General features: G+C 34.9%; 2 protein-coding genes across 3 annotated transcripts; both read left to right on the top strand.

Moving 5' to 3' along the window:
- The first annotated feature begins 860 nt into the window (after window positions 1-860).
- Window positions 861-1,960, top strand: LOC8265973 (enoyl-CoA delta isomerase 1, peroxisomal). The gene has a single exon (XM_002528403.4). The coding sequence runs from the start codon at window positions 1,057-1,059 to the stop codon at window positions 1,777-1,779; it is 723 nt and encodes a 240-aa protein (XP_002528449.2). The 5' UTR covers window positions 861-1,056; the 3' UTR covers window positions 1,780-1,960.
- A 1,852-nt stretch (window positions 1,961-3,812) lies between these two features.
- Window positions 3,813-21,063, top strand: LOC8265972. Of its 2 annotated transcripts, XM_015724930.3 has the most exons (18): window positions 3,813-4,372; window positions 5,695-5,774; window positions 6,797-6,847; window positions 8,144-8,665; window positions 8,789-9,046; window positions 9,949-10,014; window positions 10,691-10,870; window positions 11,884-11,935; window positions 12,015-12,299; window positions 12,739-12,849; window positions 14,331-14,522; window positions 14,671-14,946; window positions 16,613-17,236; window positions 17,758-18,263; window positions 18,352-18,412; window positions 18,501-18,569; window positions 19,172-19,856; window positions 20,552-21,063. In XM_015724930.3, exons 1-17 carry the CDS (start codon window positions 4,127-4,129, stop codon window positions 19,247-19,249), a joined length of 3,657 nt encoding a protein of 1,218 aa, XP_015580416.2. In that variant the 5' UTR covers window positions 3,813-4,126; the 3' UTR covers window positions 19,250-19,856; window positions 20,552-21,063. The 2 variants fall into 2 exon arrangements, with proteins under 2 accessions (XP_015580416.2, XP_048232032.1); XM_048376075.1 differs by lacking the exon at window positions 12,739-12,849.
- The last annotated feature ends 88 nt before the right edge of the window (window positions 21,064-21,151 follow it).

The following is a 21,151-nucleotide window of genomic DNA, read 5'->3' as shown; positions in this document are numbered from 1 at the left end:
CATCAACGGGTCTATAAATGGAGCAAGTGAAGAAGAACAAAGCAACCGAAGAAGAAACAAACCACATACCTCTTTTCTCTTGTCTGAACGAGTACTGTGATATCAAGTTTAATGTTTCACCAAAATGATGATCAGCTCTGCAAGAGATTCTATTTCTCTTCTCAGATGCTACCTTCGAAAAAGGACTTTAACTCATAAGAAGTCAGTAACTCCACTGTGCAAGTCGTCATTAAGCCTCTACAGGAAGGTACTTTAACTCACCATGGATCCCTACTTTGCAGGAAGGGAAGGCTGAAATGATGATAACTTGAACCCACGAGTCACTGAAGTTGATAGATGACTCAACAGTAGGGGGGAATTCAAAGGGTGCAGGCTGTCTTTCAAGAGGCTGCCACTCTTCTTCAAGGGGTGCAGGCAAAGTAATGCACTAATTCTTCAAAAAGAAAGTTGAAAATAGAATATTTATATCAAACAATGCTTTAATAACCCCAATGAGTTAAAATAGATATTTGATAATTACAATATTAATTAAATTTGAATAATTTCTTTTCCAGAATATAGATGGATAGAGTATTGTCATCTAATTATATATACTAGCAATTTATTTATTATATTATATATAATTATTTTATCTAGTTAATGGAATAAGTTTTTATTTTAAATCTTTCTATTTTATTTTAATTTATAATTATATTATTATAATAATATTCTTTTTTTCAAATTTTTAAGTTATTTCTGTTTTTATGTATATCAGATTTTTTAGGTCCTATAATGTATTCTTATAAAATTCCTATATCTATTATATATTAAAGAGAATCAAATCCACTGAAGGTCAGCTTAGCACGCACCGGATTCAGCCGGTGTTCCCAAGCCGGTAAGAGTGAGGACTGAGAATGTACGTGTTGCCTTTTTTCTCCAGGGTTGACATTTCTTTGCCTCCATGGTGCAAAACGACAAAAAGTTAAAAAAAAATAAAAAAAAATATTATATACAAACTTTTTTTTCTACTATAAACTTGCAGAACTACACCTGATCAAATAGCAATCAATCACAAAAATGTGTACGTTAGAGAAGCGAGGAAACATCTACATTTTAACGCTAATCGGCACCAACGAGCATAGGCTAAATCCGAACCTCCTCAACTCTCTCGAATCAGCTCTCCGGAGACTCAAATCTGAACCAGCCTCCCCTTCCTCCGTTCTGATCACCACCGCACACGGGAAATTCTTTTCCAACGGCTATGATCTCGCGTGGACTCAATCTTCTAAATCACGCCGCCAGTTGTTATCATCCAAATTCCGATCTCTAATTTCCAGTCTAATCGCGCTTCCAATGCCTACAATCGCGGCCGTAACAGGACACGCATCAGCCGCAGGTTTTATATTAGCTATAAGTCATGATTTTGTGCTAATGAGAAAAGATAGAGGTTTCCTTTACATGAGTGAAGTCGACATAGGTCTCGTGATTCCAGAGTGGTTTAATGCGATCTTGAAGTGTAAAATTGGGGATTATAATGTTAGAAGAGATGTGGTTTTGATAGCTGAGAAATTGACGGCGAAAGTGGCGCTGGAGAAAAGGATTATTCACTCGGCGCACGACAGTGCGGAGTCAACGGTTGATGCGGCGGTTGTTTTGGCGGAGGAGTTGATTAAGAGGAAACGGAATGGACACGTGTATGGCAATAACAGGCTGGTCGTTTTAAGTGAGGTTCTGGATAAGATTGGGTTTGATGAATCTGTTGAAGGGCAAAATTGGGATAACGGTAAGTCAAAGCTATAATAATGATGAAAATAATAATACTAAATAATCATCATCGTTATCTTCTCTAAGTTTGAATATTATGTGTTACCAATCAAACTTATCAGAATTAGTATCTATTCAATGTTTTAAGATTCCTTTTTTCTTTGTCTTTTTGTATCAATAAAAGGGGAGACATACAATGCATGCATTGCAGAGTGAATTAGCTAGTGTTACCAATCAAAATACCTTCATGATAGAGGGAGAAACTTGGGATTTTTTTTTTTTGGCTGCCAAATTCTCACACTCAATTGCAGAATTTGGCTACATAGGTCATAAAATAGAGATTAGGGACAAAAATCAAGATTGATGGGTCATTTGCTCAAGATGATTCCACCAAAAAGGTATAAAAGCTTCCAAAATGACAAAACACAACAGCAACAAAAAGGAAAGAAAAGTAAAATCTAAAAACAATAACAGACAAAAACGAAGGAGAAGCCGAATACAACAGCCAATACAAATTGTTTTTAGATTTTTGAACAGAAAAATTGTGTTTAGATTAGATGTACTCTTTTTTCAACCATGCTCAAGCGCCCAGCTGTGACTTTCTCTATTAGGCATGGGCTTGGTTAGAAAACTGGGCCTGACCATCGAATCACGCCCACTTTGAGCTTTTGAGCGTAGCCTCATGGGCTTTAAAAAACGTTAACTTAAAGGTATTTTGAATAATTTGGCATTCTCCTTGTTATGATCAACATTTCTTCTCTTTTTTAACAAATAATAATCGTTAGTAGTGAAGAATACATCTTATATCTTAGCATAATCTCCACTCAATTGAGAGAAGATCACAGCCAACCAAAGAACAACACCATCATAGATTAATCACCACTACACATAAACTTGGGAAGTAAAATATATTCAGTAGAGACTCTGTTAACACCATTTTTAGAAGTTCTCAAGACACGATTGCGGAACTAGGGAGACCAGAAGCGAACACTACCTCCCAAGCCAATACAGTTGATTGATTTTTAACTTATATTTATAAGTATCCTATATTGTTACTACTTCAAATTTTAATCTATTCCCCTCCATTTGCCAATTATTATCATTCTACTCCCAGAAGTTATTTTTCTTTTATATTGTGCCTCCCTAGCTTCATTTCTTAAGTTTGCCATTGGGGAGCTAAAATCGACTAGTTCCTATGAGATTTCAATCGCCTAAACTCTTACATGATTTTCAATTTTTTTTCCCTATACCAATAGTTGGATGATAATGCAAAATAGAATAACTACAAATTTAAAAATATGGGCTGTTTTTCTTAATTTCAAGAGAAAAGAACTACCGTCCGTATATTTTTATTGGATAATTGACACAGGAGATGGAAATTAGTTGGCAGATTATTCTTATTGATATATTCAAATATATATTTAGGCTACATAATTATAATATACAATTATAGAAAAGGAAAGATATAATTTTATAAAATATAATTTGAGATACCTACTAAAATAAATTCAAATATATAAAAGACTTGGTAAAGTAATTATCCTTACTAATATTACATTTACTCTCCAAAAGAAGAAAAACAAATTAACATATTTTATTTTCTAGATTTACTTTTGTAAAATAAAGAAACTCTCTCAATTTTAAATTCAAAATTTATTTTCATTTTTTTGTTAGAGAGTTTGTCAGACAGAAAGCGAAAACATAAAGAGGTTAAACATTTTGTAAACAAGTCTGCAACCTATAAAAAAGAAGAAACAAAAAGCAATATCAATTTTTATTGAATAATTGACACAAGAAATGAAAATTAGTTGGCGGGTTATTGGTATTGATATATCCAAATATATATTTAGGCTACATAATTATAATATACAATTATAGAAAAGGAAAAATATAATTTTATGAAATATAATTTGAGATACCTACTAAAATAAATTCAAATATATAAAAGACATGGTAAAGTAATTATCCTTACTAATATTACATTTACTTCCCAAAAGAAGAAAAACAAATTAACAGAGATTTACCTTTATAAAATAAAGAAACTCTCTCAATTTTAAATCCAAAATCTATTTTCATTTTCCTGTTAGAGAGCTTGACTCCCACTCACCAAGGAAAGAAAAAAAAAGACATGATTTTTAGCGGTTGCCAGCTAATACAAACCCCATAAATCTACGCATTTACTTACATCTAATTCTCAATTATCTATATACTAATCTCAATCTTAACCCATAACACAATTCCATACAAATCAAAAATCAGAACTTGTCTCCTTAACACAGCACAGAAAATTGGAATTGAATCTGTATTTCAAATGTGGAACCCTAAAAAGAACTGAAATCTTTAGAAGGAGATTTTTTTTTTTCTTTTCACATTAATCTTTCAAATGTCTTCTTCTACTTTTAGTCCGTCGCGTAATAGTCCTGGAAGTTCTAGGTTACAGCTCCACCAGCTAGGCGGCGTTGGTGGAGGTGTTGGAAGCGCGTCTAGGTTAAGATCTTCGTCTCTTAAGAAACCTCCGGAGCCTCTTCGTCGTGCCATCGCTGATTGTCTCTCATCTTCCTCCGCTAATGCTGCGGCCGCTGGTTCGCATCATGGAAATACCTCCACCGAAGCTTCTAGGACTCTCCGGGTTTGTGATTTGTGATTGGATCTTGAGAGTTTTTTATTTCAGTTTAAAATTTTCTTTTCATTTCTTACTTTATTGAAATTTGATGTTGAAATTATATAATTTGATAATTTTTTAGTTTCTTAAGTGCAATTGTAAGAAAATTAATTCAATTGGACGCTGAAGTTGTAAATTTGAGATTTGTTGCAGTACAATGGTGATAGGGTAATTTTGGAAATTTAGAGTTCTGGCTTAGTATTTAGAGCTTTTTCTGTTTCTTCAGGGCCAATCAAAAGAAAGTTGATTTAATTTGACGCTAAAGTTGTAATATTTGAGATATATAGCAGTAAGATTGTTTAAAAATAGGCTATTGTGGAAGCTGAGTGTTTAGCTTAGTAATAGAGCTTTTCTTCTAGTTTCTTTGAGTGTCAAATAAAAGACAGTTGTTTCATATGGTTTATCTTAATATGTAAATAGCGCCTTAAAATTGATTTCTTTTAGTGGAAACTCTGTTACCATTTTAGAGAAGTTTCATGGATACCGGTCGGGGGTTGTGAAAATCTTTTATTTGTATAGCTTCTTCTTGGATCATAGTAGTTGATTTGGCTTTCTCTAATTCGAGTATTTTTGTATTTAATATTCATCTGTTTTATTATTTGCTATATTTATTTCCAGTATTTGAATGGTCTTCCCTCTCCCTCCCCCTCCCCACCCACCCCCGTCTCTCTTGAAAGTGAAAATAAGCTAAGACTGCCTCTTGTTGAGATTGACAACCGCTGGTTTGTTAATTGATTGGTTTTATGAATAACAATTCATCACAGGAGGGGTAGTTCAACTACATCTGGTATAGGATTAATCATGGTCATTTATAGGCACTGGTACAGGATGCTGTATCTCTTATGTGGTGAAAACCATTGACTATTTTATTGTGATTTGTTATTAGGTAGACAATTTTGTTATGTTCAGTATGCTTTATAGAAATTACAGAAGTGATGAGGAAGAGGAATCTTGGACATGTTTAATTGAATCACTCTAGCCAACGGATCCTTAGATGCTCTTTCCTTTCTATGATCTTTTTTAGAGACCTTGAACCACATTCCTTGTTTGGTGCATTGAAAACTTAAATATTTTGCTAGCATAGCTCATTCCCCATCTAGTCTTCTTCGGTAATCTCAGTCAGTAAATACATCCTGCTTGGCCCCTGGGCTATTGGTAGAGCAGGGAGTTCTTTCTTTTAGGTTGCCCTTTTTCATCATAGTAGTCAACATAATAAAAATGCTATCTTTACTACGCAATGTTCATGGAAATTAATTTTTTTACTTACAACTTCAACTTAATAATGGCAGGACTATCTGGCTTCACCTGCAACAGTTGACTTAGCATATTCTGTAATTTTAGAACACACAATTGCTGAAAGGGAGCGCAGGTAAATGTAATATATCTTTCATATGACAATGGCCATTCTGGACTGTGAATAACCATCTACAAATGTTTCTTTCTTTTTATTTCTGCATGGTAAATTATTGTACCAGAAGCCATTTCTTTTTCTTAAATTTGCCTTTTTGATTAGGCAATTCGAGTCATGATAATGGGTGACATGGTAGTCTAATTCCTCAGCATGCTTCAAACGAAATAAGAGATTGGAAATTATAAACATCTCATTGAAAAAGAGGATAGTCAAAGTCTCTTTCATCTGAACCTTAAGCAAAATCATTATGCTGCTTTTGCCTATGTGTACATGATATGAGAGATGGACAATGATATTCACACATAAGTGTATGAGAAGGACATACAACTTAAAAAGTTATCTCAAGATAGAAAACACAAGTCTCTCCATTTGGTTGAATGTGATAAGGTGATAAGTATTGTCGTTGTCTTGCATGCTAGGTGGTTCACATTCCTAGCAACTACAATTCCAATAGCTTCAAGGAAAGTTTCAACTTCAAGGTTGCACAAATGGTAGCTTATGTGCAGAAAGTTTAAGAACCCTATCAAGCAATTTATTAAGCTCCCACACTTAAGACATTAGTTTTAGTTGTCTAAACTTGTAAAATTTTGCTAAATTAATACTGGGAAATGAAAAATCATATTAGTACTTTTGCTTAACATAACACTTGTATGATTTGGTAAGGATTCTATACACTGATTTCCTTGCATGAGGAAACTAAACTGATGCTGCTTCAGTTAAAGTGTTCGTAACCATAGATATGGTTCACAGAGCTTGCAGCATAGAAGATAAGGTCAAGTTCTTATGTTACATGAAATGCACATTAACATGCCAGCCATAATATTATACAACTTTGCATATTGTTGTACATTGTTATGCCACAACTTGGGTTTACTTTCTCCCCTTGTGCATAACTTCTGTTTTCTTCTTGGAGCATACTAGGATAATGGCTGTTACAATTTTTTAGTCTTTTTCTGCTAATATGTCTTTAATTTGACCAGCCCAGCCGTTGTTAAAAGGTGTGTGGATCTTTTGAAGCGGTTCCTTATACGGTATGCTGTCTTTCACTAACTTTTGTTGCCTATGTGCTTGTGTTTGACAAAAGACACGATCATATAACTAACTCACAATTAATAGTGTAATACATGGAAGCTGATGTATATATTGATCTTTCTATAGTTTATTTTCTTTTTTGCTGATTTTGTTTCAGTATATCCATAATTCTTAAGAGCTCACATGGTTATATAATACATATATGCAAAAGTCATTTGATAGTGTAGTTATTCCCTTGTGTAATAGGAATCATAATAATTGAGATTCTAGGGTAGGACATTAACCCTTAACTATATTTCATTCTTACTTCAGGATGTTTAAGAGATTTCTTGGTTGATTAAATTAGGCGTGAGACTGGAAAGCATCATTGTTTAATCTCTTTATTAATTTGAGATATAGCTATACTATTGGATTTAATATGGAGATCTGAAATTTAAAAATAAACTGTGGAAGGTTTTTGTTGTGTTTTACGTATATATACAGGAAGACATAGAAGACATAGACTGTTTTGAAATTATAATTGGTATATCTTTATGTTTCATATCACACTGCTTTGCCATATTTAAGCAACAGCTTAAAATACTCATGTATTACTTGGATTGGTTCAAATTTGATTATAACTGTGCTGATCTCTAGCAACCCTATTTGGTCTGCCTTCACTAAATCAGTAATATAAAGAAATTTATACAAAGAAATCTCTTGCATAGCCTTGGGAATTCTTAAGAGGTAAAAATTTAGACCTTATTACATTTAGCTAGCGTTGCTGACATGTTATGCTTAAGCTTATGTCTTCCATAAGCATTAAGTCAACCTGGACTGGTGAATGTACGTACAGGTCTGTCCTAATATAATATAATCTGTAAAGGATGCGAGATCAATTGTGTAACTGTGTACGGAGGATGAAATTCTTGATGACTTTAATATGTCTACCTTGCAAATGGTCCTGCAACTTGCCATGATATGTGACTATTTGTGTTTCTTTGCCTTCACAATTCCCCACCACAAATTTATATTGAGTTGGTAGTCAGTCTATTGTAGACCTATTAACTGCAGTTTTATCGAATTTTGGAAGTTTGAAAAGGATATATCTTTTATTTATATTTGTGTTAAACAACACATGGCGTCAACATGGTGGAACTTCAAATCTTGAAAGGCTCTTCTTATTTTGTAGGTTCAGCTAGATGTATGTTAGATTCACATTAGACTTTATGGTTCAACATAATTTAATGCCTTTGATACAATATCTCTGCTAGTTTCACATTAAAATTTTTGAATTTATTATTCTTTTGCTGCAGATGTAAACCAAGTGAGGAGACATTACTTCAGATTGATCGGTTTTGTGTGCACACAATTGCTGAATGTGATATTAGCCCAAATAGACAACTATCACCATGTTCACGATCTTTGGTACAACAATCTGTTGCATCGACAACTTCTACAAATTCTTCACCTTCCTTGCCTGTGTCCAGTTTTGCCTCTAGTTCAGATGTAAAGTCATTAACTTATGTGCGGTCTCTAGTCTCTAAATATGTTCCAAAGCGGTCATTCCAACCAGCTGGATTTGCTGGAGCTCCTTCTGTATCAAGACAGTCACTTCCATCTCTTTCATCTTTATTGAGTAGATCCTTCAATTCCCAATTAAGCCCAGCAAACAGTGGAGAATCTTTGGAGAAGAAAGATGTTACAATTTTACCTATTTCAAACTTGACAAATATTGAAAAAGTTGACGCAAGAGAGGACCAGGATTATATAGCAGTTGATGTTTTGAAATGGCGTTGGGTTGGGGAACATCCATTGTCATATCTCACAACTGAAAAGTAATTGCAGTTGACATGTGCCCTATGTATTTATATGCCTTTTGTTTTTGCACTATCTATTGCGTTATTTATATATCCTTCGTAAACAATGAACTTGAATGCATGCCATGTTTCATAATGCAGCGGTCGTGTTGTGGATCTTCAAGATGTGAGCACACGTAATTTCCTAGAACTAGGTGCTGCAGCTCTACTTGTAGGGGACATGGAAGCGAAAATGAAGGGTCAACTCTGGAAGTATTTTGGAACTGCTGACATGCCTTATCTTGATCAACTGTTGCAGCCCTCATCATTTACAACAATTACCAACTCGGCTACTGCTCGCCCTCATTTAAGAGCAATAACGGCATCCAAACGCAGTAAAGCAGGACCTCGCCAAATTTGGCATGTCCTTCTTGCTGAGATGATTTCTTTGTCATGCATGGAGAATTTTTTCTAATTAAACTTACCTTTCTACTTTTATGCACAACTTCATTTCTTCTCTAAATGGACAACTTATTTTTGTGCTAAGACTAAGTCAAAGGCTGCATTTTCATCTATCTAAGGTTGTGATTACTTGATATTCAAGTCACGTTGGCTTGTATCGGGAGAGTAATAATGATCTGTATCCTTCAATTGTCTACACCTGGGCTTGTTAATTCTTCTCTGAAGTCTTTAAATCAATTTGAGGTCAACATTTTCAGACTTTATTAGCATTGTCCCTGTGTTGTTTAGGTCTAGACAACCAAATTCAACTGGGGTTAACTCTTACAAACATTACAAACATATCTCATCATACCACTAGTTAAGGATCTGAATTAAACCAGCATGTGGTGGAGTTGGTTGACTTCATTTATCAGCCTCTGTTACACTTCTTTTCTTAAACATAAATCATACATTAGTTCTGGAATCTTAGAAACTTGAGGTAGACAGAATAGTAAAAGTTTATTACTTATCCCTAGTCAGTTAGAAAGAACATTACAAAATGAAGAGTAGATGTATCATTTTATGGTTAGAAAAATTTCATTTATCCATACAATTCTGCTGGAAATATAAGATTTAGTTATTGATCTAAGGAGAATGCTAGATGAAAAGTTTCAACTAAACAAAAAAAGTACTAATGTGTTTCCTTTACAACTATTCCTCTTATCACAGCCTTGGAGCCTGGTTATAGTTATGCTGAAAGTGAAGTTCTTTTCGGTCATGATCATTCTGATGCTCCAATCCATGTATTTTAATTACAGTTTGACCTTGTGATTGTGAAATGTTGAGTATGTTTCTGATTGTTTATAATTCCCATTTTGAAGGGATGATTCTCCTGCAAGCACATTTCGTCCACGTGCTCGACCACTTTTCCAGTATCGTCATTACAGGTACAAAATGGGAGATCCTTTCAGTTATAGCTGTGGCATTGTATTGTATCTAGATGGCACAGGCTCTTCCTATTCTTCTTTTGGTCATTAATATTAACCAATCCCAGTTTTGCATCCCTTCTAAGTCATATGATGTGTATTTTCAATGTTATGTGGAAGAGTTCTCCTTCGTGTCTATTTCTAAGACCTTCACTTCTCCCCTGATTAATATGTTATTCGCTTTAATGGGTAGACAAATTATAGTATCATTGATAAATGGAAAGGGCACTCATGAAACATAGTAACTGATTAAGAAAAAGGCATTGTTATCATGCTTCTGTTTGGAAACCTCCTGAAAATATTATGTATTAGTTATGTACTTCACTTCAGCCCGTGTTATTTAATTTCATGTTAATATCATTCTCAAATATATTGGGCGTGTGGTATCGTGTGTGTTAATCTAAATTAACAGTATCTATTTGTGACTTAACCTTTCTGGTTATGGATTGAAATACTTGTCTATTGAAAGGCCGGCTATTTTTTGAAATTATTTAATACCATGGATGAGGGAAGTCTTTTATTTGAATAATGATTTCTTCCTTTTCTATTCAATATTTGAAGTTGAAGTCATTACTTTTTGCCATTTCCTTTTCCTCTGTCATTCTCATCCTTCTAATTTTTAATATATGTGACTCAGTGAACAACAACCCTTACGATTGAATCCTGCTGAGGTATGCGAGGTAATTGCTGCAGTATGCTCAGAGACATCTTCTCCGAGTGCTAATAATTTCACCGTATCATCTAGATTAAGTAACAACAGTGGAAAGCCTTCAATGGATGTGGCTGTCAGTGTCCTTATTAAGCTTGTTATTGACATGTAAGTTTTGATAGGAGTCACCTGCTCTTATCATTTTGCTCTATTGTATAACCTATAGTCAAATCTTTTGAATCTATATTTGTAGTCATACATGTGCTTACACAACGGTACATGGTTAGTTGATGCAGTGATTCATATGTTGGTTGCTCTGCTATTCATTTGAGCGTAATCTGCAATGCTCTGATTGCACAACATTATATAATATTGGAATTCACCTCTTCATTGGCCTTTCTTGATTCTTTCCTGAGGCGTAAGCTATTTGAAAAAGTGAACTGCCACTGCGTTGCATGCAATGTGAGGAAAGGAAAGTTGCATGCTACTATTCCAAAGTGTATTGTGAGTGGATTAGTCTTTGTTCAAGCATATATAGAAATGAATATGATTATATAGGCTTATGAAACTGGAGAAGTTTTGGATCAGCAAATTTATCCCTTGGGAGGAAAGGGTTCTTATCAGGATAAACTCACAAATCACAATTTTGAACGGTTAATTACCAGTTGTCTTTATTGTGATCAGGTCATTGTCAGCATTAGGTGATCGAGTCTGTAGACAACCTTTCATTGCAAAAAGCTTCTAGCTTGAATCTTTAGACTTGTCTATTCTCTTATTCAGTTTGAATAATTTAGCGTAGACATCTCTTTTATTTCCATCCTTGATCTGTTGCTGTTGTTTCACCGAATAGTATTGTGAGATCAATTGATGGAAATTTCTTGGACATTGTACTGCCATATTTTAGTTTAGCTATTCAGGGAACAAAGTTGTCAAACCATTTAACTTTAGTTGAGGCAAAGGAGCAATCCAAATAAAAAATAACTGATCATAAGCTGATCAATGTGGGTTCCTTTTAGGACTACAACTGAAAATAAAAGAATCTCAAAATTCTTAAGTTTCAATGCACTTGGGTTCGCCATTAATCCTTCTTTAATTGGTCAATGGATTCAGTTTCTTCTTTTTCCCTTCTTATTATAATTACATGAATTGCTCATGGAAGGTCAATGAAATGATTTTTGTAGGTATGTATTGGACTCTGAGACCGCTGCTCCTCTCACTCTGTCCATGCTTGAGGTGCTGCATCAATTAAATGTTGAGTTTTTGAGTAGAGATGGTTAGAGCTTCTAATGTTTTTTTTGCAATTATGTTTCAGGAAATGCTTAGTTCTCCAAAAGCAGCTTGCAGAATTCGTGCTTTTGATTTGATTCTGAATCTTGGGGTCCATGGTCAGTTACTGGAACCAATGATGGTAGATGATACTTCCACAATTGAAGAAGAGTATCAACAAGAACCATTTGCTGATATTGAAGAGCAACTTGCTACACAGGGGAATGGAAAGGCAACCTCTATTAACAAGTTGGGAACTTCATCAGCTATTGATAGCATTGAATCTTGGATTTTAAGCATTTTATATGAAGTACTTCTATTTCTTGTCCAGGTATGGCTCCAGTTATCATCATTTAAGCAACTCTTTTTAATTAGTTGATCTACCTCGGCTCCTCTTTACCATTTAACTAAATCCAATGTTTTTTATCTTCTTATTGTCAACATTTAACTGAAATAGTTATAATTCTTGAAGAAACTAAAAATCAAAATATTACTATCATGATCTGATCAGGACTGAACACTCAATACGTGATAATCCTGTTTCAGGATCTATGATGGGCCTTAGAATATCAATAATAATGCATGACATGAGCTGGGGCTATAGTTTCAGTGGTTTTGCTTGAATATTCAGAAACATATTTATTTCACCAAGTAGTTAATAACACAAAATAGTGCCACCTGTATGATATTACTGCTGACAATGTACTATTTTTATTGTTCTTAACTTCTTATAATACATTAGTATTTGAGCTCATAAAAATCTTTTACAGACAGAGGAGAAGGAAGAATCTGTCTGGGCATCTGCTTTCAGTTGTTTACTTTATTTTGTTTGCGATAGAGGTAAAATATTGAGGAATCGAATAGAAGGTCTTGACATAAGGGTGAGTTATTATTTCCTTGGTATCTTTACTTATTCATGCTGCTCTCTTGGAATGCATCTTCTGGTTTAATCCCCTAATTTATGCTGCTCTATACAGCATGAACTGTCTAATTTGTGTGTCTCAGACAATAGTTCTTGTATTGGCTTGATATGAGGGCGACTTAGAATTTTCCTTCTGACTTTTCAACTTAATTGTACCATCGCAAGACTGAGATTTTCTGTAGCAAAAGATTTGTGCTGTTTTGACCAGCAAGAAACTTGCTATGCTAGAGGAGATTATTTTTGATGATGTGAACAACTAGGAGCTGTTGTGGGGATCTTGATTCCAACCATGTTTCCCATGCCTAAGCAATATTGGTGTTGGTTAGGAATATCATCTCAATCCCTTCACAATCCAGGGGTTATGTTTGATAGATTCTAAGTTCATTACTTGGGGGTAAGGGGTTTTGAAGAAAGGGCATCCTCTGATATTTACAGGAATCTTAAACAAGGATCAGAAAGTGAAATTGAATATTAGCTGGCCCTTAAATTTTGTCAGGGATTATAGTCTTGATTTTGTGATCAGAGAATATATAAAAAAGGGTAGACTTCACTCCTATTTGCATTCAGCGAAGTTGTCACAACTTTTAATGTATTTGTGATGATTACCAACTTAAATTAGTTGTACTATGTGCTTTATGTTTATGTATTACGGTGCAACTTGTAACTTTGAAATGGCCAAAATTTGTTAAAATGAAGGATCTAGAAATCTGATCCTCGTCGAGGACAAGCTACTCCATGAAAAGAATTCCAGTGAGAGATTGTTTTACCAAATTGCTAGACTGAATACTCTCAAGTGAGAAAGCGAGGAAAAAGAGAAAGAGATTTGTCTAACTAATATTCCCTGTTCTTTCTTGCTTGTATCTTTGCATATAATTGGAAATTCTTTCCTATTCGCAAATACTGAGAAATTTTTCATTTCTTGTTAACTTTATAAGCTATTGTTACTTGAGGGATGCCAATTGTGCACTGACCCAACAGGTATCTGCCTTATGTAGCCCTAATGAGGCAGGTAATATCTGCCTCATGCCCTGTTTATATATGTAGAATTGGAGTAAGCAGAATACCGCCTTCTATGAAGAAATTATCTATAAATTTGTTTATAAAATATAAGATTTTTATACTTCCTTTTGCTTCTTTTTTCTACTTCATTGCGCAATAGCCACCCAACCTGCCCTGCCATGCTTCACACTTAAAACTCATTCCACCACAAAAATAAGACACGGACCTCAAAACTAATTTCCTCATCTTCGACTCATTGCCATCCCTAGTTAACCTCACATTGTGAGTGGAGTTTATAATTGAATTGCTTGTTTGTAACTTTGTATTTGCTTCATCCACATCTGTTCTCCAATCTTCTGCCTGTTATTTGTAATTTTGTGGAGTTTATAGTGAACTTTTTCTTTGAGTCAGGTTTGATCAGTTATCTGTTTCCATTTTCAGGTCATCAAGACACTTATTGAGATTAGCAGGAAGAATTCTTGGGCTGAATTAGTTCATAGCAATCTAATTTGCATGTTAACGAACATGTTTTATCAAGTGTCTGATGGGCCTACTCTAGATGTACCAAGCACCCGAGTCTTTCTCATAGACCAGGTTGATCTGATTGGAGGAATCGACTTTATTTTCTATGAGGTTTGTGATTATTTTCATCCACAACTTGGAAAAAACTGAAGTATAGTTGATTAGCTTTAGTAGTTGTATTGAATTTACCTACAATTAGCTTTAGTAGTTGTATTGAATTTACCTACATCTGAACAAATAAGTTTTTGTTCTCTTCCAGTATTCACTTGCTGCCTTGAGAGAAGACAGGAGAAATCTATTTTTGGTTCTCTTTGACTATGTGTTGCATCAAATAAATGAATCATGCATAGCTGCTGGAGTTTCTGAATATGCTGATGATGAGATTCAACCTTTATCAGCCTTGCTTTCTCTTGCTGATGCACCTGAAGCTTTTTATATTTCTGTTAAACTTGGGGTGGAAGGAATCGGAGAGCTTTTGAGAAGATCCATATCTGCCGCATTGTCAAGATATTCCAATAATGAGCGACTAAATATGGTAAGCCTAAGACTGCTTATGTGGTTCCAAGGGTGTTTATACTATGTTTCACCTAGGAAGGGAGGGCATTTTCTGGGGATTGGCCTTTGGGAAACCTAGAAACTATATGCACAAATTATACTTTTCTGTGTATTTCCTAGTAAAATACCAGATACCAGGCTGAATGGCTAGAATGTCCAAAGTCATAGCTGAATTGGCCAATTTCTGCTATTAATTACTTTCATCATTTAATTATCAACCAAAAAAATCAATTATTGACTTAGGACAACTGTAATTCGCATTGCTATCATGGTTTAAGTGATATATTTGTCAGAAATGACTGAGTTTATGAGTTCCCTATTGATGCATAAGGAAGTGTGGGAATAAAGCCAGAGGATGAGTAGCCCTTAAACATCCTTGAATCCACGAGAAAAATAAAATCTGTAGACCTCTAGAGCGTAAATAACACTTCAGTTTTATTAAGTATAATCATTCTTAATCCGGGGTACATAAGAAACCTGCTTATAAGTACAAAAGCTTCTGGTTACACTTGGACTAGACTTTGCTGTAATAGCAATCCAAAATACTTTAATTACAAGAATACCGGCAAAGCAATCCTACAAATATTACTTGGAAGAGAAGTGCCTACTCCCTGCAACTGCATTTATCTTTAGCAATACAATCCTAAGATTTGTTGGTTTAACTTTACAGTAGCATGTTAATTGTGAATTAATTTGTCTCCTCCCTTTTGAATCTTGAACTACATAATGGAGGCTCTAAAGACAGAATCCAGATGGAAATCTACTATGCGATCGATGCTAGACCTATCACTGTCCGACCCCTAGTAGTACATACGGCTTGAGATGAACACAGGCTCCATTGGCACATTCGTGACATGAGTCTAAACTTATAGGCTCTTAGAATTTAGCCTTGCCAAAGTTCTCAAGACCCAACCAAAATTCTGGGATCTCTGTAGTAGTTCATTAATTTGTGTCCCACATAATGCATCACCCATCCAGTACTAGTGATTAACTTCTAATACCTATGTGATTGACTAATATACAATATTCACATAAATTGAATAGTCAATAGTAGAATTATGTCATATTTACTATCAGTTCTATTCAATTAATGGAATTGAATTCTTAATGCTTCTAACTAGTTTTGTGTTATATTTATATGTATAAAGATGAATGCTAAATCTGCAAAAACCCATTAATATGATGGATTCAGTTGCAAATAAGTTTCTAGTTGAGTAGTCAAATTATATGTTCTGTTGGCAGTTTGGTTCTGCCTCCTCATTTTATTTGGATAGCCGTTTGATTAGACCAAAATTTACTTACTAGGATGGAAATATATTCCCTCTTGTTCATCTGATACGGACATACAGCGAATTGGAAACATATGAAATGATTTTTCAGGCGCCTGCTTACCTCATGCGCGCCACACACACGCTGCTTTATTCTGGCATGAAGGATTTATTTTTAGCTGCTTCATTGTTTTAAATTTGCTTGCTTGCTTTCCATGTTCTTCTGATAAGATTCACCGATGGTAAATATATATGAAAATTTTTTATTTACACTGCACATATGCTTCATATGTGTTAGAATCTTATCTTTTTAATGTTAATTTATTACATTTTTTTATTATTATTGCTGCAATCTAAATCTAGTTTTATCTTTTGTAGCTCTTGGAAAATATAACAGAGAAATTGGATGCAATAATTGGTTCTTTTACTCATTTGGACAAAGAATTCACCCATCTGATGCAGATAACAAAATCTTGCAAGTCCTTGGAAAGCATTGCAAGTGCAGGCCTAAGAAATAGTGGAATTGTAAAAGCAAAGCTTGCATGGATCACTTTGCATTCTCTTCTTCATTCGGAAAGAATTGCTTACCGCCAGAATGGATATACCTGGTTAGGAGATTTGCTTATTGCAGAAATTAGTGATGGAAGGGATGCAAATATACTGTCAAATATAAAAGGCTTGCAGCATCAAATTGCTTGTGCTGGTGTTCATGATACTTCAGCTGCATCTGATGTCCCTTTGTCCATTTGGCTTATGTGTGGACTTCTGAAATCCAAACATTACCTCATCAGATGGGGCTTCCTATTTGTCCTAGAGAGGCTACTAATGCGATGCAAATTTTTGCTGGATGAGAATGAAATGCAACAAGTAAACGGCAGCAATGTTGGTCAAGAACATACAGATCACCGACTTAGGAAAGCAAATGCAGTTATAGACATCATGAGCAGTGCTTTGTCCTTGGTAACTCAAATAACTGAAACAGATCGTATCAACATCTTGAAGGTATGTTACGTAGATAATCTGTAAACCTACTGTTCAAACCACACATAATTTGAGATAATTAACGTTTTACCTGGGCTACAAGGGCATGAAACTCTGATCTACCATTTTCAGCTTGAAGATTTTTTCAACACAGCATATTTGCTAACTCGTAATGTAAATTTAATTTTTTCTACTGACCAGATGGCAGTTCTGCCAGTAATTTATTTTTGTCCTTAATTTCTAGGAGAATAGCATTCAAAACTACCTGATGGCTTGGTGCATTTTGGTCAATGGTGCATCATCCTCCCTTGCATTCATAAAGGCTATAAGAAAATAAGAATCTGCTTGTGAGATGACATCTACTCATATTCGGTCTTCATTCTGTTGCCTTTGTTATATTTCACAAATTAATGATTCCGCGTTGCAGTTTTTCTCTTTTTGCATTTAATTTCAAACCTCATGCACATCCATGTTTTATTGATATTAGCATATATGGTTTGATAATGTGCTAAACCTCACATTCCGTTGGTTTTCGTAAGCAGATGTGTGACATACTGTTCTCTCAGCTGTGCCTTAAAGTTTTTCCGTCAACTATGATACAATACAGGGAGAATACCCAACAGAGCAAAGCTTATGGTGGCATAGATGAAAATAAAAAATTTGATGGTCCTGAGCGTACCTCTCAGCTAGAGAACAGTCTGCATGATGGATTTCTAGATGAAACTGATGGTAGATCCAGCCACAGCATTAATGCGTCCGATACTCGTGGGACAGTGTCAATGGCTGCAATGCTTCTCCAAGGGCAGGCCATTGTTCCTATGCAATTGGTTGCACGTGTTCCTGCTGCATTATTCTATTGGCCATTGATTCAGCTAGCTGGTGCAGCAACAGATGATATTGCACTTGGAGTTGCGGTTGGAAGCAAAGGACGAGGAAACCTTCCTGGTGCTGCATCAGATATTAGGGCCACTCTTCTTTTGCTTCTAGTTGGTAAATGCACGGCAGATCCTTCTGCTTTTCAAGAAGTTGGAGGAGAAGAATTTTTTAGGTGATTTCTCATTCTTTACTCCCTAAAACTGTTGCTAAACCTTTTTGTTAAGACATGCTTAACATCTTCTACTTTTTGCATTTGGCAGAGAACTTTTAGATGATACTGATTCAAGGGTTGCATATTACTCTTCAGCGTTTCTTTTGAAGGCAAGATTTTTCTCCCTTGATGACTGTAACCTGTTTGATTTCTTGGATTTGGTATCTATGCTTACCAATTTAAATTGGGATTTTTCAGAGAATGATGACAGAAAAGCCTGATGAGTACCAGCACATGCTTCAGAATCTTGTCTTCAAAGCACAGCAGGTAGAACTTTATTTGACAATTTAATGGAAGTTGCACATAAATATAAAAAGAGAGAAACATAAACAGTATAAGACCAACTGCAAAGGGACAAGTACGTTCCATGCCTGTCTTTCTCTTACATGTTTTAACTATACCCCTGGTGTGGGGGGTTTCATTTAATGTCTTTGTAAAATGAAGCATGTGAATAATGCTAGTCTTTTAATTGGACATGAATTCTTTCTGATCCTAATACAATTTAGTTTCATATTTTGCAATATTTGATAGGAACAAAATTGGTGCAGCTAAATATAGTATATTTTTTTATCGAATGTAGAACTCAAATAATCATATATGGCTGGTGCTGTACTAAATATTTCGAGCTCAGTTTTTTCAAAAAAAATGGTGTGCTTAGAAAGGTCCTTAAAAGTAGTGAGCTGATACTTTCTGCTATTATTTCTGGTAGCTCATCATTGTATGATGAGTCTATCCTTGAGCACTTCAGAATATTTAGATGTTCTGGAAATCTTCATTAGGACAGTACTAATATTTTGGTACTTGTAGCATTTACGAGATAGCAGTGTTAAATGTTGCTTAAATGTTCGCATGTGCTTCTTCCTTTTCAGAGCAATAATGAAAAGCTATTGGAAAATCCATACCTTCAGATGCGCGGAATACTTCAGCTATCAAATGATGGGCTATAGTTTAGTGACCAATGTGGAAATGTGTTGCTCCTCATCTTGGAGACAGTGTGTTGATATTCTATGCTCTTGACACTTATGACCTTTTGCCTGGCAACATCTAACCAAGTTCTGAAGACCCCCAGCTGGATTATATTTTTTTTTCTAGGCAAGCATAGAGCAGGTATTCTGATCCATGGAAGTACTTCATCCAATAAAATTTATTTAAGCAGAGTATGGGCTCCCAGATCATCTCCTCTGATAGAAAGAGAAAAAGGTGATTATACTAGTTCAAGTTGGAAATTGAATCATTCTGGGAAACCATAGTGCTTTATATCTTTGCTCCATGATGAGCTGTCTATTCAATTGTTTTGCCTTGACTGCTTGGCAAATGACGAGCTTGATGGTGCCCATGTCATGTACGTATTTAACCATTAATTCAACCACTGGAGGTTTCTTCATATCAGTAAAATTAGGCATTAATCCTGAAGGTTTGAAATCTGGAGAAGGGTCACTTAAGCCAGAGTACAATATATTCAGGAAACTTTTTGGAGTTACGGTATTGATTGGTTTGGCCATCCTTCATTTCTGCCTCAATTTTTGCAGGTTCTGGGATTCAACATAGCTTCAGGTACTTTATTTCCATCCCCAGCTTTAATTTTTCAGATTTAAGGCATTGTTTGCCGCGATGGAAGAGTCTTAAGACTTGCAACTAAATTGTTTTTGATGTTAAAAATGGAAGAAGGTTGGGAATAAACTGAAGTGAAAGGGAAGAAAAATCAGAGTTATTAGTAGCTCTTTTCAATTATGGGTGAAGGTTAAGAAGGGGAGGAAGAAGGGGAGAGTGAATTAATCCTTTCCCTTATTTGATTAGAGGTGTGATGGAAAAGTTAGAAAATGGGGGAACAAGTTATTAGGATAGTTAATATTGGAATGGTAAAATTGGAAAATGGGGAAGTATTAGAAAATCAAATATTTGAATTTCATATACATTAAATCATTCCCTCCCCTGCCCTTCCCCCATCCCCAAACAAAAAGGGGATTTAGCAAGTAATTAATCCATTTGCCTTCCCCAAATCAGAAGGGGAAATCTATCTGAATATATATTAAGCTGTTGTAGGCTTACACCTATTTCTTTTAAATGCTCAAGATATTTAATAATCATTATCACAAGGGTTTTTAATTTCTAAAGTTCGTCATAAGTGTGAACATGGCAATCATAAGTTCATTTAGTGTTCCTGTGGAGCCATTTAAGATTAAGAGAATCTCCAAAATATAAGTTATTTGCCTGTTATTAATGTATTTTTCCTTTTCATGTGGATGCAGTAACTGTTGTGATTTATATCTAAAGAGATTTCTGGGGGAGATGGCAAGAGAATCCTTCTTTTTGTTTGTACAGAATCATGATTCCTCTTGGCCTTTCAATTTTTAACATTCTGGAAAATGACATTAATGCTGGCTTCCTTTTTAAACAGCCACCATCACACAATAAACCTGTGAATTCTTTTTAATTCACCAAGGTTTATCAACTATTGTGACAAAAACACACCTAGAATTTTGTATGTTTAGTCAGTAGGAATGGTGCTAGAAGCTGGCTTTTGGTTAGCAAGGCTCTCCAATTCTGGTTTTAGGGGAATTGTGCAGATGTCTATAACTAAAGACATCTTCAGAGTGCAGTTTATATGTTCTTTTGGAATGTATTCATTATTTATTTAGACATTGTAAATATGTAATTTCTTGTAGCAAGTGCAAATTTTGTATAATGTGTTGAGATTTTATTGTTTTTGACTTTTGAATCTCTGAGCTGATTTTGAATAAATAGAAAGTTTTGGTTCTCATTGACTGTCTCGAGTCTATGAATTTGGTTTTACATCTATTAGCAGATGATAACAAAGCTTAGTTCTATATCCATATTGAACTTTTTAT

This window comes from Ricinus communis, chromosome 6, assembly GCF_019578655.1.
Source record: "Ricinus communis isolate WT05 ecotype wild-type chromosome 6, ASM1957865v1, whole genome shotgun sequence".
Lineage (NCBI taxonomy): Eukaryota > Viridiplantae > Streptophyta > Magnoliopsida > Malpighiales > Euphorbiaceae > Ricinus > Ricinus communis.
This window is presented reverse-complemented; position numbering and strand designations above follow the sequence as displayed.

Coding starts and splice junctions, on each gene's coding strand:
- LOC8265973 (XM_002528403.4), top strand. CDS start 1,057: ATGTGTACGTTAGAGAAGCGAGGAAACATCTACATTTTAACGCTAATC.
- LOC8265972 (XM_015724930.3), top strand. CDS start 4,127: ATGTCTTCTTCTACTTTTAGTCCGTCGCGTAATAGTCCTGGAAGTTCT. Junction 14,523..14,670: donor TCGACTTTATTTTCTATGAG/GTTTGTGATTAT, acceptor GTTCTCTTCCAG/TATTCACTTGCTGCCTTGAG. Junction 14,947..16,612: donor ATAATGAGCGACTAAATATG/GTAAGCCTAAGA, acceptor TATCTTTTGTAG/CTCTTGGAAAATATAACAGA.